The sequence below is a fragment of the Zonotrichia albicollis genome, chromosome 2, assembly GCF_047830755.1.
Source record: "Zonotrichia albicollis isolate bZonAlb1 chromosome 2, bZonAlb1.hap1, whole genome shotgun sequence".
NCBI classification, from domain to species: Eukaryota; Metazoa; Chordata; class Aves; order Passeriformes; family Passerellidae; genus Zonotrichia; species Zonotrichia albicollis.
This window is the reverse complement of record NC_133820.1, coordinates 116405846-116421456: the sequence shown is the minus strand read 5'-3', so window position 1 is coordinate 116421456 and position 15611 is coordinate 116405846. Positions and strand designations below refer to the sequence as shown.

The window sequence follows — 15611 nt, the reverse complement described above, 5'->3', positions numbered from 1 at the left end:
CATTCTGAATAAAAATCATGTCAATACAATTCAAACTGTAGTATGAAGACTGTGAAAGTGTTTATGTAGTTTCTCAGATATAATTTTTATAAATAAATAGCTCCTCAGAAGTTAAAGTGTTTGTGTCAGTAGTTCAGTTGCAGAGATTTGCACCTCACAACCTCTTGAGCAGACTTCATTTTCTTCTGCAAGATTAACTTCATCACCTTTGTGTTCATTGATGTAGTGTAGAATTAGGGCTTTTGTGCCTGTGCTTTTGACTGTGCACCTCCATCACTACTGTAACTTTGCTACAGACTTAAGGTTCATGGAGATTTTTTTTTTCTGCAGAAGCTTTTTGGATAAACTCAACAGAACAAATAGTTCCTTCCTGGTGTATCATTACAAGTGTTATAATATCTAAGCATTAAAACACAGCACACAAAGGAGTTTTGCAGTTAACACTGAGCAGCACTACTCAGCTGTCTCTATCATGTAAGAGTTGATGATCACAGCTAGCCACACTCACCATGCAATTAAGAGCTTCTTCACACCACTGAAATCAAACTGAAGTACTACATTTATTAAATTACAATTGGTGCCATGTCCAGTAACTCCATGGTTGTACATTGCTGTTTGGTGTACAAGCTGCAGAGATCACTTTGGAGTCTCCTCAAACTTGGGCTCTACAGGAGGAATGGGAGAGAGAAAATTCCTATTAGTATTTTTTTATTCCATCTTCAAACACCACAATTAATTTGTAATTCAAAGAAAAGTAGCCATTACATTGCCAAGCTAAAGGAGCACATTGCAGTCTACACCTCCACTGACTGATTAAATGTGGGCAGCAGTAAACAATAAGTAGGATGGAGACAGGTCTTTTTCACCCTGCAGGAGTTATGTATAAAGGCTAAGCCTCAGTAATGTTCTGCCTAAACAGCTTTTAGTGACACCTGGCATAGGGGAGAAGACAGCAGAGAAACTGAAGAGGTCAACCAGAACATTACTGGATGAGTATTTCCAACACAGCTCTATAAGAACAAGTAATCTCTCTTCCCTCCCTTTCATTAGTGTATCATCAGTGTTTATTAACAGAGAGGAGCACTCAATTTCAACTCAACTTAGCAAGATGCTCTCAGTGCAAACACTGACCAAGGAGTTCTTGATGTCAAAGGTACAGGCTCACCAAGGTTAGGGCTTTGGGCCCTAATGCCTGCTGTCTTTAATACAAAGTCTGGGAGGCAAGGGTCAGCTTATAGTAAGCAACCCTAAGGTAAAGAAATTGATGTTCTCACTCATATAATTACTCAGATTAATTACTATTTGAAACCTAATTGAAATTAGATCAAGGACAAGCAACAGTGTCAAAAGAACAAAGTCATGTTGTGTCTGTGCTTTGCTCTGTTCCTAGTCACAAAAATTCCTTTTCCTTACAAAAACAAGTAAAATTTTAATATGCATAGTTGCACATATGACACAAAAATAAAACAGAATGTAGAGAAATTACATCCCTAAAATTGTGGCAAAATAAAACAGAAAAAAACATAGATCCTACTTTACAGGTACTCTGTTTTATCTGCACCAGTAACAACTTGACACCAACTTTACCCAACTGAAATAGTACCAAAACCCAAAACATTTTCAGGTGTGTTTCAAGTCTAAATTGGAATTCCCAGACAGTCTGATCAGAATTACAAGTTGCTGACTATGATTGCTTGGCCTTGGCTGGCTGCCAGATACCCACCAAGCCTCCTGCTGTCTGTTCTTTCCCTTCCACACTACAACAAACTAAGAGCAGTTTAAAAAAAAAAAGTCATATCCAAATAGCTGAAGAAAAGGGTTTAATATAATTTAGCCACAAAATATTCATAAGTAAGGAAGTTAAGTCCTATGTTAATTTTCTGAAATTAGTGGCTTCCAGAGGAGCTTACGAAATCAAGAAAGTCACAGTCTGGATGATATTAAGACTAAATGATATTCACATCACAGTCTGCTGATCTTTTTTGGCAAGATGAGAAAAATACACACCCTAGGCTATTTCTATTTGAGGGCTTTTTTTAGGGTGTCTGAAGGACAATTAAGATAGCCTGCTCTGACTGCAAGTTTTATTAATCATTACCATAATGAAGACCACATCCCTGCTAGAAAAGGCAGATAATCAAAACAGGAGTCACATGGAAACAGATGTGAACTGTGCAAAAGCATACGATTCTCAGAGGGCATTTTACCCAAAATTAATGGTACAAGTATAAACCAAAGGGGAATGTAAGAAACCTGTGAGTGAACATGTCTCTAGCTGCAATTAGAATTCAGTAAGATTGTTAACTCACCCTCAAATTTAAATTCTGGAAACTTGGTGAGATCTCCTTCACCATAGGCCCGTTGGAGTCTTGCAAGGGATTCATTCATATCTTTTTGAAACTCAGGTCCTGCATCAACAGGCCCTCCAGCTTGCCTAATAAACATTAAAAGTCGTGATTAACAACTTAGTTCTAATATTTCACATGGAAAATTCTATGTTTTTCAAGCCCATTTATAAATTAAAACTTTCTAACAGCCAGCCAAAGGAAACAATTTAAAATACTTCCAAAACTCGACTTAGGGCCTCCTTACCTTACACACAAACAAGGTTCTAAGGGTAAAGGTTTTCTGCTGTCAGTGAGGAAAATCCAGCTGTCAGGGATGAAAATCCAAGCCCTTTGAGACAAGAGGTGGTCTTATGAGGCAAAAAAACCACTGATGAGGATGGAGGCTCTCCAGGCTTTTAGTTTTATATGTTCCAGGTGTGAATTCCTAACAAAGCTGTGATTTGCACCTCTTCTGTCTCTGAACTAGTTATCTCAGTAAAGCTTAACTGTTCTTGCCAAGAAAATGCATTTTGAATGCTAAAGAAGCAAAAGTCTCCTCCACAACAGCAGCTTCTTGGCATTTAAGCATCAGATATCCAAAACAGTAACTCTTTAGATTGCCAGCACTCAGTTGTACCAGCACGGGATCCATGCTTAGAATTGGTAAAATTCACCAAATATCTCCCTCCCTACACAGATGGGTTTGTAGGCAGGGATAGACACATCTTCTACCAGTAGTGCTAGGAAGCATCTTAATTCCTTTCCAGGAATACTTCCCAAGAATAAATGACACAGAATTACTATAGCTTTCCTTTCCTGGTCAGCAGTTCATCCAAACGTTACAAGAATCGAAGATTCCATTTGAAGGAACTGCTCATTAACTTAAGCAGTTAAGTAAATGGACCACCCTGATAATTCCATTAATTCTTAATTGGTTTTGGAGGCTATTTCCATTCAGCTTCTGGAAACAAGACTACAGAATAACTGTTTTCCTCAGCCAAAAAAAAAAAAAAAAAACCACCAAAAGAAAGGGTTTGTTTAGCTTTCCCTCCCCAATTTATAGAGCATGTAGATGGTTAAAAATTAACATACCAGTACATTCATGCAGAGTGCAAGAGACCTTAACTATGTAGCTTAACTGCCCAAGAAAGAATGGCATCAGATTTTTCCTTTTTTAAGGGGGAAAAAATTGCTATTTTCTATTAGACATGCAAGAACAACCTTTCCCACTAGTGAAAACATAAGTGTTGCAGAAAAACACACCTTAAATATTTACAGACCAGCTTACAGAAGTATCAAACTCTGAAAATTCAAACACTTCGGGTATGATGCTTTTATGTCAAAATCAACAGATTTTCCCCTTAAGACAATTTCTTTTACTTACTTGCTCTTGGTGTTGTACTCTCTGATCTTGTCCACGAAGAGCTTCTGGACGGGGTCGAGCTCTTTTGCCTTGTTGAACGCAATGGCAGAGAGCCCAATGTTCCTGCGCAGGTGAACGGACACGGCGGAGTGGAAAAGGGAGGAAAGCCGCAAGATCTGCCGCAGGATCATGGTGGCACTACTACTTTAATAAAACACGAAAGGAAGAACAAAAAAATTAGTCACAGCGATATAATAAATGCATTAAAAAAGCAGGAAAAAAACCCTTGGAGCTAAAACAAAAAAAAAATATTTCCTTTAGGATATTATTAAGATAAACGCATAAGAAGAAAGAAAAATGTACTTTGGAGCTGAGCTTTAAAGCTCAATACTTTAAAGAGAGATAGTCAAAGGTTATTTAAAACAGCATGGGGGGGAGGGGAAATTCCAGCAACCACTGAACCCGAGGGCACCGTGATCCCACGGCTGCAACTCCGCGACCCGTTCGGTACCGCGATTCGATACGGAACCGCGATAGAACAACCCAGACAAACCGTGAATTCCGCCCTTCGCGTTGTTTAAGTAGAAAAAAAAGGCGACGCTTCCAAGCCCAGAGTCACCTTGGCCGAGCCGCTGCCTCCGCTCGGCCCCGCCGCCCTCGCAGTGCGCGCCGGGAGCCACCGTCCCCTCCCGCCCCTTCCACCCGCACACCCGGGGCTGCCCCACCCGCACACACTGCCCGGCCCCGCTGAGCGCCCCTGGGACCTGGGACAGCGCGGAAAGAGCCCCGGGAGAGCCCAGCACGCACCGTCCCCGCACAGAGCCGCCTCCAGCCGAGGGAAAGGGGCTCAGGGCCTTCCGGAGCCGCGGGGGCTGCCGGGAGCCGTAGTTCGTGCGGGGGCGCGGCGGTGTCGCGCGTTTCCCCGCGCTGGGCCTGCGCGCCGCCCCGATTCTGGCGCAGCCCGCTCCCGGACCCGCTCCTGGAGCCGGTCCTGCACCCGGAGCTGGGAGAGTTCCCGGACGCGGACGGACGGCGGGACGTGTCGGTGCGGCGGGCGAGCGGACGGAGGGACAGACGGACGGTGGCGGCGGCGGGTGAGCGCGGCCCGGCCCGTGTTTTGTTTCCGTTTCTCTCCCGGCGGCTCCGCGGTCCCATTTCCGTTTCGGGTTCAAACAACGACGCGGAGGCGCCGCGGGAAGCGGGGCCCACGGGGAGGTGGCGCCTTGGCGGCCGCGGGGAAAGGCCCTGGGATCGGGAACCGAGGGCTCCCGCCGCGGGGATCGCGGGGCCTCCCCGGCGTGTGAAAACTTATCCCCGCTTGTAAAAACCCAGCTTTGGCCCAACACGTAGCAGCATGTGCGGCATCTTGTGGCTCTCCCCTTGCCGTGGTGAGAAGCCTCTCGAGTGATGTGACCAGTTTTGGGCCACTCTTTCAGAGAAGGATATGAAGGGGGCTGGAGGGAGTCGAGAGAAAGTCAGCGGAGTTGGGAAAGGGTCTGGAGCGCGAATCTGGTGAGGAGTGAGTCCCCCCACACTCACCTCGGGGAAAAGCAGGCCCAGGGAGGACCCTGTATCTCTTTACAATTCCCAGACAGGAGGTTGCAGCCAGGTGGGCTCTGCTGCTCTGCAGACCAGGAGTAGAGTCCTAGGCTGTGCCAGGGGAGGTTTAGGTTGGACAGCAAAAAGAATTTCTTCACTGAAGGGGTGATTAGACATTGGAACAGGCAGCCCAGGGAGGTGGTGGAATCACCATCCCTGGAAATGCTAAAGGAAAGACTGGATGTGGCACTTAGTGCCATGGTCCAGTTGGTATTCAGTGATGTTCATGGTGTTCAGTCATGATGATTTTGAAGGTCTTTTCCAACCTAATTGATCCCATGATCTTGCATAGTTTGCTTCCCAATGTTTGGGGCAGGTACGTGATGCACAGCCACAGCTCCCAGTTTGGCTTTTTTTTCTTCAGGCTATTGATAGGGAAGTTAAACACATCAAATCTGGTGTGATTTTCCCCCACCCTGTTCAGTGCTCCACTGTCTCCATCATAAAGCTGAACTGGCTCATGATTGTAAAAGCTGATCTGTAAAGGACAGGCTGTCTGCTTTGTTACCTGCTTTGTGTTGGTATCTGTAATTTGGATAATATGGATGGATAGGAACCATGTGCTGCACACAGCAGAGCTTCTGTGGGGCACAAATAACTCCAGGGATTGGGCTTCAGTATCAGCTGATTATGTGTATGATCTCACAATTACCTGGTGGGGTAGCAAACAATTCTACTCCTAGAGTTTGTGCCCATTTCCCAGTGGGCTCATTCCTTGCTTAACTCCTTGTGTTCTAGCAAAAAGATAGATCTTAAGCAGAATGGGGGACTACTCTCCTTACTGTAAAAGATACTGGAGTAGCACTGGGCTGTCACATGGGGAAAAGGCTCTGTTGACACATGCCTTCTTGTATGTTAGGGGAGGTCAGCTTTCTTCTTGGCTAACTGGTAAGTCTTAGGGCTTGTTAGGTTGAAGGAAAAAGTAGAAATAAGCAGAAATCAGTAGGCTGAGCCTTCCAGCAATCAACCACAGGTTTTATGTTCCTTTGAACAAGTGCTGCTGTGGAAGTGTTCCTGCCACATGAACCTTCCATGCAAGCCCGGCTCTTTGAGCCTTCTTGTCTCTCAGCAGCCTTCAGGGAAGGGGCAGGCAGTTCAGTCCCATCTGAACCTACATTCACTTTCAAACTCTGCATCATCCTGTGGGAGCAAACTGCTAGACTTCATGTGAAATGTTCATATTGTAAGAAATCTCTTTATGCTAGTATAGGGAAGACTGAATAATTTCCCCCTTTAGGCTTCTGTGAACTTTAGTGACTTTATGTGTTTACATAATGTTGTTATTCTTTATACCCATCTCCCTTCTTTGTGTCTGTGCTCAGCAGAACCATCTTTCTTCCTCTTTGTGCACCTGCTTTTTGTGCCTGGGTTCCTCTTTCCTGTCCCTCCAGGGATCTGGAAATATTGCAAAGCCTGAGAGATTCAACCATGAGCTGCCTTTGAAGAGGGAGTGAGCAGTCACTAGTCCCAACTGCCAGTTTGGAATCCAATCCATGGGACCTCTAAATGCCTTAACTAAGTCTGTACTGCTGCTGTGGGCAGTAATATTTTCTCACTCTCATCACTCTGCATTTAGCTGTATTGAATAATTTCTGGCAGAAATCTATCAAGGTGGTGAGTTCTTTCTGTAAGTTTGCATTGTTTTCTCAGTAAATAACGTATGAATATGTCAAAGAACAGAAATCCCAGCCTAACCCCTTTGTGACCTTCCTGGTAAACTCCCTTCATCACAAAAAAAGACAATTGACCTTTGTTTTCTGTTTTTAATCTGATTGCTAAAACAGAAAAGACATTTACCCCTTTTTTATCATATCACTTTGCTTCTGTGGAAGTTTTCAGCAAGAGACATTGCTCTAATCTGGGGTTTGAAATATTTTGTTAACAGTCTGACAGATCACCTGTAACCATGTGGATATCAGTGTATTCAGATATTTAAGCCTGTCTGCATTCTTCAGAAGTTGTGTTTCAGTCCTTCCCATTTATCATGAGAATAATACACAAGATTAAGTGGCACAGGAATTGGATTCCTGGGCCCCTATTCAGTGGACACTACACTGGCCCTTTGGAGATTTTCATGGAGCAGATTGTCGGATCTCAAGATTTCAGTCCTGAGATGCTGAGCCTCTGAGACCACCCTTGGGGGTCTCGGGACTCCTGGAATGTTGCCAGAAGTGTCTGGTGGCTGGACTTTAACCCTACACAGGAGACGACAAGGATGAGGGCTTCACCAGGGTGAATGGTGAAGGGATTAGCTAATTAGAGGGTGAGAAACAGGGTTTAGGATTTATGTACAGGGGGGTTTAGAGGAGTAAGATGGAGGAATTGGGGTGTGTCCTGTCCTTCTTCTTCTTCCTCTTCTCCTCCATCTTCTTTGGCCACGGTGGCATCTTTGGATTGGTTATTGCTGAGAGTACATCGAGTTATAAGAGTAGATGGTATTGGGGAAAAATGATAAATATTGTATACGTCACAATGGGTATAAAGATACGTGGCTGTCCGGAGGACGGCACAGTGTGCCCATGGCTGACTGCTGAGCAGATCTTTGTTCGGCTGAAAGAACATCTTTTAGATAAACAATTAATAAACATTAAAACCAGAAAGAAGAACTGAAGCCTCTTCTCGTCCTTCGATACGCGGGCTGCCCCAAGGCCACCCCGAGCCTTCCAGGCCCCTCAAACAGCCGAGATAAACCGGACACAGATCTGTGAACAGGTTCTGGGTTTGCTTCTTGTGGTGAGATGTTGATAGGTGTTTTTTTACTTCCTAACCTTGGTAGTTTCTTACGAAATGAACCACATGGAGCACTGGATTTCTTGACAGCTAATCTTACAGAATAGTTTTTGAAGGAGATGATGATTGTGGTTTGAATTTCTTTAGACAATTTACGTAGCAGCTGTAAAACACAGTTGGCTACTATTGCTTCTGAGAAGTTTTAAAGATTATGCATATCCTTATTGTCTTGTCTTCAGTAGATACTCTTGCTAACAGTTGGTGTGGGATAGAGTAGTACCTGGGAAAGGAGGATTCCAGGATGGAAATCTTGGTGACCTCTTCTATTTTGGCTATTTAAATAGTAGTAATGTTCTGCTTTTTCTCCAGTGTTTTTTTTTACTTCCACTGTACTTCTGATTCCTACTTCTTTTGCTATGAATTCATGATGTTATTTATTGTAAGCTGTTAATATAATTTGGCCTGGTTTTTATCATATATATTTCATAGTTATGGTATATGTGCTGGTTAGTGACAAACAGTAATACCAGACTAACTGTGTCTTTACAGACCAAGTGCTGTTTCTTTGTTTCCCACTTATGTTCCCAAGAGGTTCCAGTGTTCTACAGGGCATGAAAATCTGCAGTGTTAGTGAGAATGTTGTCACAGAATAGCTTTTCATTTCGTTACTAACATCCTGCTTTAGTTTGGGACTTCACAAGATGTATTCATTGTGTTCATGTCATCAGCTGTTCACCTATGGGAGGCATGGGTGGAAAGATGGGATAGTCAACAAACACTTTGTTGTTGACTTTATTTGCCTATGCAGAAATCGCACATCTTCTCTCTAACTGCCTCCTGCAGCATTTCATGTAAAATGCTGCTCAAATTTATAAGCATCTTTCAGCTACACTAGGAAGGTAGTTTGGATTTTTCAGATGTGCTTTGCTGTAGGTGGCTTGTAGCAACAACAAAAAAAATCCATAAATTTGGGTGCCTCCAAGAGATGGAGGCTCTGGGCTTTGGGCTCTGTGCAAATGTCTTAATAGTCCCATGTTTGCTTCTAGAACATTTATTTGAGAACAGGTATAGTAATATATTTTGTGAAAGATTATTTAGGTTTTGGATTTATTTTTGGCTTTAAAAGACTATTTTGGTATTTGATTTAAAAAATGTGTGATAGGACACAAAATATTGTCTAGTCTTGTTGGTCTGTGACTTACACAAAAAATTCTTTTCTGTTCATAGCTCTGTTCTTAAGACATTGCAGCCATGACTAAGAGAGAGGCAGAGGAGCTGATAGAAATTGAGATTGATGGAACTGAGAAACAGGAATGCACTGAAGAAAGGTATGCACTGTCTTTGCTTTTTGGGATCCTTAGGCAGCAATTAACTGACTAATTAGTTTTTCTGCTTATTTTCTAATGAAACAGTGGTTTTCTGGAAGTTGAGATGTAGCCACTATAGGAAATCAGTATAGTGCTGTCATGTTCCTCAACCTTCATTATCTAAATCCCAAACTGTTTTGGTTATTTCTTGCTATGTTATTAGTACTTTACTTTCCCTGTTTTCATGTCTGTAGTAGTATGTCTGTGTGTGTGTGCTGCAAACCTTTCAGCTTCAGTGGATCCTTCTGTAATTGAGATGGACCTTTCTATATCTCCAGTCCTTTGCTTTACTGTTATGCAGGATTTTACAGGATGATTTGTTTTTAACAGCCAGAAATGATGCTTAGTATCTACTATGTTATTGTTGGGGCCATTGAAACTGTACATACTGAAGTTGGATACCCTGTGATTTAATTACCTCAACCTGGATTTTTAGTTTTGTGTGCTTCCTTTCTAATTTTCCACTACTGTGTTTGGAAGCTCAGAGCATCAGTTAATGTGTAGGATAGTGCTGCATTCCAGTCTAAGCACAGAAGAGCAAAGAAAACTAATTCTCTCAGAATAAAGCAGATCAAACACAGAAAGGTATGAAATATAATCTAAAACTTAATTAAAACCAAATTAGGTTAGATGTTGATAACAAAAAAATTGATATATTTTATTTAATACTAGAGAGAAAGAGAAAAGAAAGAAAAAAGCAATAGAGGTGGGAGGCCGGGTCAGGGAGAGTGACAGAGACAGATTAAGCAGAAGCATATCACCCTTCCAAGGGTCCCAACAATATCTTGTTGCTTCCCTCCATCTGGTCTCCTTGGTGGTGAGGGTCTCTGCTGAAAAGCATAGAATCCCATGGATTAATATACATTTGGGCAGGTGGGAACACACAGGTACCTCCTGGTGGGGGGACAAGTCTGTCACTGTCCCTTGCACGACTGCAGATCTGCTGCATCACGTAGGATCACACACAGTGCAGATCTGGGGACCCCTTTGGTGGGGGGCCCTTGATGAGCCCTGGCACCCCCTCAGTTGTCCCTCACACAGATGTGGCCTTCCAGGGGTGTCAGGCCCCACAGCTGGGCCAGTCTGCCCGGTAGAGGATGGGTGATCACTGCATCTGGCCAGAGGCCATGGCACACACCTGTCGGATCTCAAGATTTCAGTCCTGAGATGCTGAGCCACCGAGACCACCTTGGGGGGCTCGGGACTCCTGGAATGTTCCAGAAGTGTCTGGTGGCTGGACTTTGATCCTACACAGGAGACGACAAGGATGAGGGCTTCACCAGGGTGAATGGTGAAGGGATTAGTTAATTAGAGGGTGAGAAACAGGGTTTAGGATTTATGTACAGGGGGGTTTAGAGGAGTAAGATGGAGGAATTGGGGTGTGTCCTGTCCTTCTTCTTCTTCTTCTTCTCCTCCATCTTCTTTGGCCACGGTGGCACCTTTGGATTGGTTATTACTGAAAGTGCACCGAGTTATAAGAATAAATGGTATTGGGGAAAAATGATAAATATTGTACACGTAACAATGGGTATAAAGATACGTGGCTGTCCAGAGGACGGCACAGTGTGCTCATGGCTGACTGCTGAGCAGAGCTCTGTTCGGCTGAAAGAACATCTTTTAGATAAACAATTAATAAACATAAAGACCGAAAGAAGAACTGAAGCCTCTTCTCGTCCTTCGATACGCGGGCTGCCCCAAGGCCACCCCGGGCCTTTCCAGGCCCCTCAAACAGCCGAGATAACCGGACACACACCCAAACCTCTCCTCCTTCCCTGCCTTGGTGTAGGGATCTGTGGGAGCCTGGCAGCAGAAAAACCTGGGGCTGGGGCTTCTACCCCATAGGTGCTGGACTTAATCTTTTTGTGATAGATAAGTAATGCAATGGTTGGCTCTCACAATCAAACGCAAATATTATATGTATGTTAAGAGAAGTTTTATAGTTATGGTTTACCCCCCCTTGCATTGTTATCACGGGGTTACCTGAGTAGTCATGGCATTTGGGAGGGTCAGCTTGTTACTATAGTGGCACCTGACTTCCAATCAAGATGTAAAGAAGTTAATTCCACCACTGGACAATGAAAAAGGAGTCGATGGACAGTGAAAAAGCAGTCAATAGACAGAACTTTGGGAGGGGCTAAAGGGTTAAAAGGCGAAACATCCATTGTGTAGATGAGCCAATGGTAGGAAAAATCCTTTGCTCCTGGTTCTGTAATGTTGTCTCTATTCAGTCTTCTGTTGTATTTTTGATAAGGTTTTAATATACCTTTTAAAATTTTAGAAGTGAGTATCATTTATCACACTCTTGTGAATGTATTCTTTTCCCCAAGCCCAGACTTAGGTCACTTTATTATATCTCTGTTGACTTGCAGTTGAGGGCCTCAAGTCAGGAGGCCCATTCAGGGTGCAGTGGTGCAGTTCTTGTTACCCACTTTAGCTATAATAGGCAAAAGTCCTTCATAAAGATGTTTAAGCCATCTACCATAACATTTCAGTCTCCAACAGGTAGAAAAACTGAGGCTGGTTAGGTTAACTACTCTTTAAGAACCATTCTGGAGAACTGATTCAAAGCCACTTACTAATTTCTTACTGTTCTAAGTTCCTTGTGTATTTTTACCACTTATAGACTATGTCTGTGTACATTCTGGTATCCTTCTGTGTAAATAAAGAGACTGTGTAAGGTCAGTGTTATAAATGTGTCCCATAACAATGACATTTCCCAATGCTTGTGCCAATACTGTCATTGTTGTAGTGTGGGACAACCATGTCACGTGACAAATAGTTCCTTCAAGGCTCCATGTTGCCATACTTCCTTCTGGTTGTCCCTTTTATGTGTTAAGCTTATTATTCTTGTACTGACCAGTGAAAAGACGTGGAAAGTTGCTGTGTATGAGTGTGAGCATTTTTCCCTTCTATTTTCCCTGTCTGTGTTTCTGTGTTTGCATTTAACTTGAATATCTTTTAAATACAGTCCAGGCAAAGCAAATGAAATTAGTCTACTCTACATGCAAGTTAACAACATGTGATATGCTAACCATGGTTTACTGTCTTGAAAAATGTGATCTGAATCTTGGTATTTACCTGAGCTTTTAGTGGTGACAGGGTAAAAGAGGAATTACACAACTGTAAAATTAATGAGACCAAATTTAGTGACTGACTCTACTCAAACTAAGAGTACTCAAACTAATACTGCTTTGTCAGTTTTCACCTCATAGGGGATCAGTTTGGCTAGCTCTGGACCCCAGCAACACCAACAAGGACAGAAGCAAAAGATGAGAGGCAGTCTTTGTGCTTGGGACCAAAGTCCCACACCTTTAATGTAGAACAGCTCTGGGAGAGAAAAGAGGGAATGTGGTGGAGGTAATGGCATCTGGGAGAGGAAAGAGATCAGGTACCTCGTGGTGGGAGATTTTAAACCCAGGGGGAGGAAAGGAACCACAGCCAGTGGGATACAGCTGATGAGAGGGGTGAAGGGAGGAACCAACCTGTGGGAAAACACGTCAGGACATGGGAGGGTATATGGAGCAAGCCCTGTGATACAAAACAAACCACTCAGTGCAAAATAATAACTGAATAAACTGCTCAGTGCAATACAACACTGCATGATATTAAGATTTCAGAGTCAGTATTACTTTTTATCTAGTTTACTTCCAACTTTTATTAAGCTGTCCTATACCTGCTCTGTTAACATGTAAGTAATGATTTGTTGTATTAATTTGCCATTTAAGCATTGTCGAGCAAAGCTACACCACTGCAGAATTTGTGAGTCAGGCTATTGACATCAGTGAGCCCATTGGAAATCTTAAGAAGTTGCTGGAACCCAGACTGCAGTGTTCCTTGGATGCACATGAGATTTGTCTGCAAGATATCCAGGTAAATTGAAAGGTTATGAAAGATTTAACTTTGCACTGGAGAAGTGTTTTACAGGCTTTTTCCCTTTTTTCCATTGTCTACGGAATTCATGCTTCATGTGGAATATTAACTGCAGTTAAAAGTTTAATTTCATGTCAGGTTCATTATCATCAGACCGTTTAATATATGCACACTAATTCAGTGTGAATACAATCAAAAGATTCTTGGATTCCTGGTCTGAAGTTAAGAAACTGCCTTGACAAGTGAAAGAAGAATGAGGGTGATGACCATACTACTTTCTCTTGAGGCAGCCCACATCATTTGCTGCTGCCAGAAGTTCCATAATTCTAATCTTGTTTTTAATCTAAATGAGAAGGTTTCTATATTGCTGAGGTATAGAGGTAGCAAAACATTACTCAAGAAATCCACCCTCCCCATTTTTACAGACATTGGCACATGTTAGACAGTGTAACTGTTTTGTGTTTTATTTGAAGTTACAATCAAACATCTGTGGCTTTTCCAGAAACAACAGGAGAATATTGTTATAAAGATAGATAAAAATTTTTCATGAAAGTGTTAAAAACTCAGAAAAGGAACTGTTGATAGTTTTCAGGTAGTGGAGGTACCTCCTCCTATTGCATTACTTATTTTAGGTCAAAAAATATTCCTGTAGGCAAAAATAACTTAAACAGAGTGGCAAGTTTCAAATACAGTAAATTCTTTTCTGTTATGTACTGTGTCTAAGACAGTACTAAAAATATTTGCATGCTTCTTCAGAAAATTTGCTGCAGGCACCCAATGTTTCTAAAATTTAAAGGAGAGTAAGTTTATTGTATCTATGAGACTAATATGTATTTATAATTTTTTAATTTTTAATGCTTTCCTCAAGCTGGACCCAGATCGAAGCCTTTTTGATCAAGGAGTGAAGACAGATGGAACAGTGCAACTCAGTGTACAAGTAATATCTAGGCAAGGTAAGCAGTTACATTTCTCTGTTGTATAGACAAACTAATGTTGCATGAATATTTGTGAGCAAACCTAATCTCTTATTCCAAGCTGTAAAATTGAGAAAATCAATGAATGGTCACAGAGCTTCAGAATGTCTTTTTCATTGTGTACTGTAGTTCTAAGTAGTAAAATTAAAATAAATATCATTCACTAATGCTATTTGAAATGTTTTTTAAAGGAATTTTATATTGTTTTCATAAGTAACAAAATTAAACACAAATCCAGAACCCAAACAACTCTTAGTCAAGTAGTATCAGTTACAGTATGAGGTTTTCCTCAAGGTTGAGTAGTTACTCATATCAGACTAATATCGACACAGGCAAAAGATTTTTGTGGGTAGGTGGCAGTTTCATCCCTGTGAGGTGAGTGATCTTTTGTGCTTTAGGAACAGTTATATTGTGAAAGTAAGTGTAGCTAACTGAAAATCCTTATCAAGGTCTGTGATCACTGTCTATTGTCTGTTTTCTTTGGATGAGAAGTCAGAATAAACCATTGTGTAAGAGGAACGTTAACCAGTTGGGTATGGATTTGTAAAGGCACAGTTTTTATTTGTATTATTTGGTATGACAGGATTTCCCTATGTCAGATTCTCAGGAACTAGCAGCTTCATTGTTTTACTTTTTGTCCTAGTTTTATTTTTTGTCCTAGTTTTCTGCTTTGCCCCCTCCATATGTCTTGAGTGGAAGGACAGCCAGACAGCCACCACTCTTTATAGACGATGGACATACTGGGCTGTGTGAACAGCTACAAGTGTTTATTTCTGTATTTTTAAACAGAGACAAGTTCATACAGGAGTTGTTTAGTTATCTGATTTGAGTTACATCAGCAAAGCAGATGAGCAAAATTTGGAGTGCACTTTTTGTTTCCGTTTGGCTTCATTGTAGATTAAACAGAAGAAAACTTTGCTTTGTATTAACAGTCTTCAGTAAGACAATTTGCATTTAATGCTGAGTGTCAGGTGATTAGTGCTAGGTTGAGTCCTCAGTTCCCCATATGTAATGGGAAGTGTACTACCTTTCTACTTATAAAATAGAATGGAAATATCTTTCAGGGAACTAGAATAACTGCTCTTAATTCATGCCCAGTAACTTCTACTATTCAGTGCTCAGACTTCCATTTTCAAAAGGATGTGAGTGATGAATATCTTTATTATCATCTTTCACATTTGTCATGGTTTTGCATGGGAGACATTTAGAGAAGTGATGCAAAGCTTCCAGCCACTGGAAAGCTGGACGTGCCTCTGTGAAAAACATATGTCAAAGATGAAAGAAGTGTGGGAACTTCCTCTTTTTCTTCTGGTTTGCAAAGAGGTAACACACCCTGGCCCCCTGTCTCAACCAGGCCAGGGCTGGGACCCTTCCCCATGAT

The 15611-nt window shown here is 42.1% G+C and overlaps 2 protein-coding genes across 11 annotated transcripts in view; one reads left to right on the top strand and one right to left on the bottom strand.

Annotated features, from left to right (window-relative positions):
• Nucleotides 1–541: 541 nt before the first annotated feature.
• On the bottom strand, nt 542–4634 carry ATP5PF (ATP synthase peripheral stalk subunit F6). 7 transcript variants are annotated; one of them, XM_074536158.1, is made up of 4 exons: nt 4498–4634; nt 3712–3891; nt 2310–2434; nt 542–665 (listed from the first exon to the last, which is right to left on the bottom strand). In XM_074536158.1, exons 2-4 carry the CDS (start codon nt 3879–3881, stop codon nt 637–639), a joined length of 324 nt encoding a protein of 107 aa, XP_074392259.1. In that variant the 5' UTR covers nt 3882–3891; nt 4498–4634; the 3' UTR covers nt 542–636. The 7 variants fall into 7 exon arrangements, with proteins under 7 accessions (XP_074392259.1, XP_074392258.1, XP_074392263.1 ...); XM_074536157.1 differs by having other exon boundaries at nt 3712–3894; nt 4498–4633; XM_074536162.1 differs by lacking the exon at nt 4498–4634 and adding an exon at nt 4455–4476.
• A 9-nt stretch (nt 4635–4643) lies between these two features.
• GABPA (GA binding protein transcription factor subunit alpha) overlaps nt 4644–15611 on the top strand; it is a 25771-nt gene continuing 14803 nt past the window's right edge. For 2 of the 4 annotated variants that reach the window (XM_074536154.1, XM_074536155.1), the window contains exons 1-4: nt 4644–4784; nt 9247–9347; nt 13112–13256; nt 14125–14209. In XM_074536154.1, coding sequence (XP_074392255.1) covers nt 9271–9347; nt 13112–13256; nt 14125–14209 — 307 coding nt within the window. In that variant the 5' untranslated portion in view covers nt 4644–4784; nt 9247–9270. Of the gene's footprint in view, nt 4785–4903; nt 5203–9246; nt 9348–13111; nt 13257–14124; nt 14210–15611 lie in introns of those variants that run through there. The other 2 variants (XM_005487165.4, XM_014267129.3) reach the window with 2 other exon arrangements.

What these genes read in the sequence shown, in the direction of transcription:
- ATP5PF (XM_074536158.1), bottom strand. Translation starts at nt 3,881, where the DNA reads ATGATCCTGCGGCAGATCTTGCGGCTTTCCTCCCTTTTCCACTCCGCC. An exon ending in GAGTACAACACCAAGAGCAA is followed by an intron (nt 2,435 to 3,711) that starts GTAAGTAAAAGA and finishes AATGTTTATTAG; the next exon opens with GCAAGCTGGAGGGCCTGTTG. An exon ending in TCCAGAATTTAAATTTGAGG is followed by an intron (nt 666 to 2,309) that starts GTGAGTTAACAA and finishes TTCCTCCTGTAG; the next exon opens with AGCCCAAGTTTGAGGAGACT.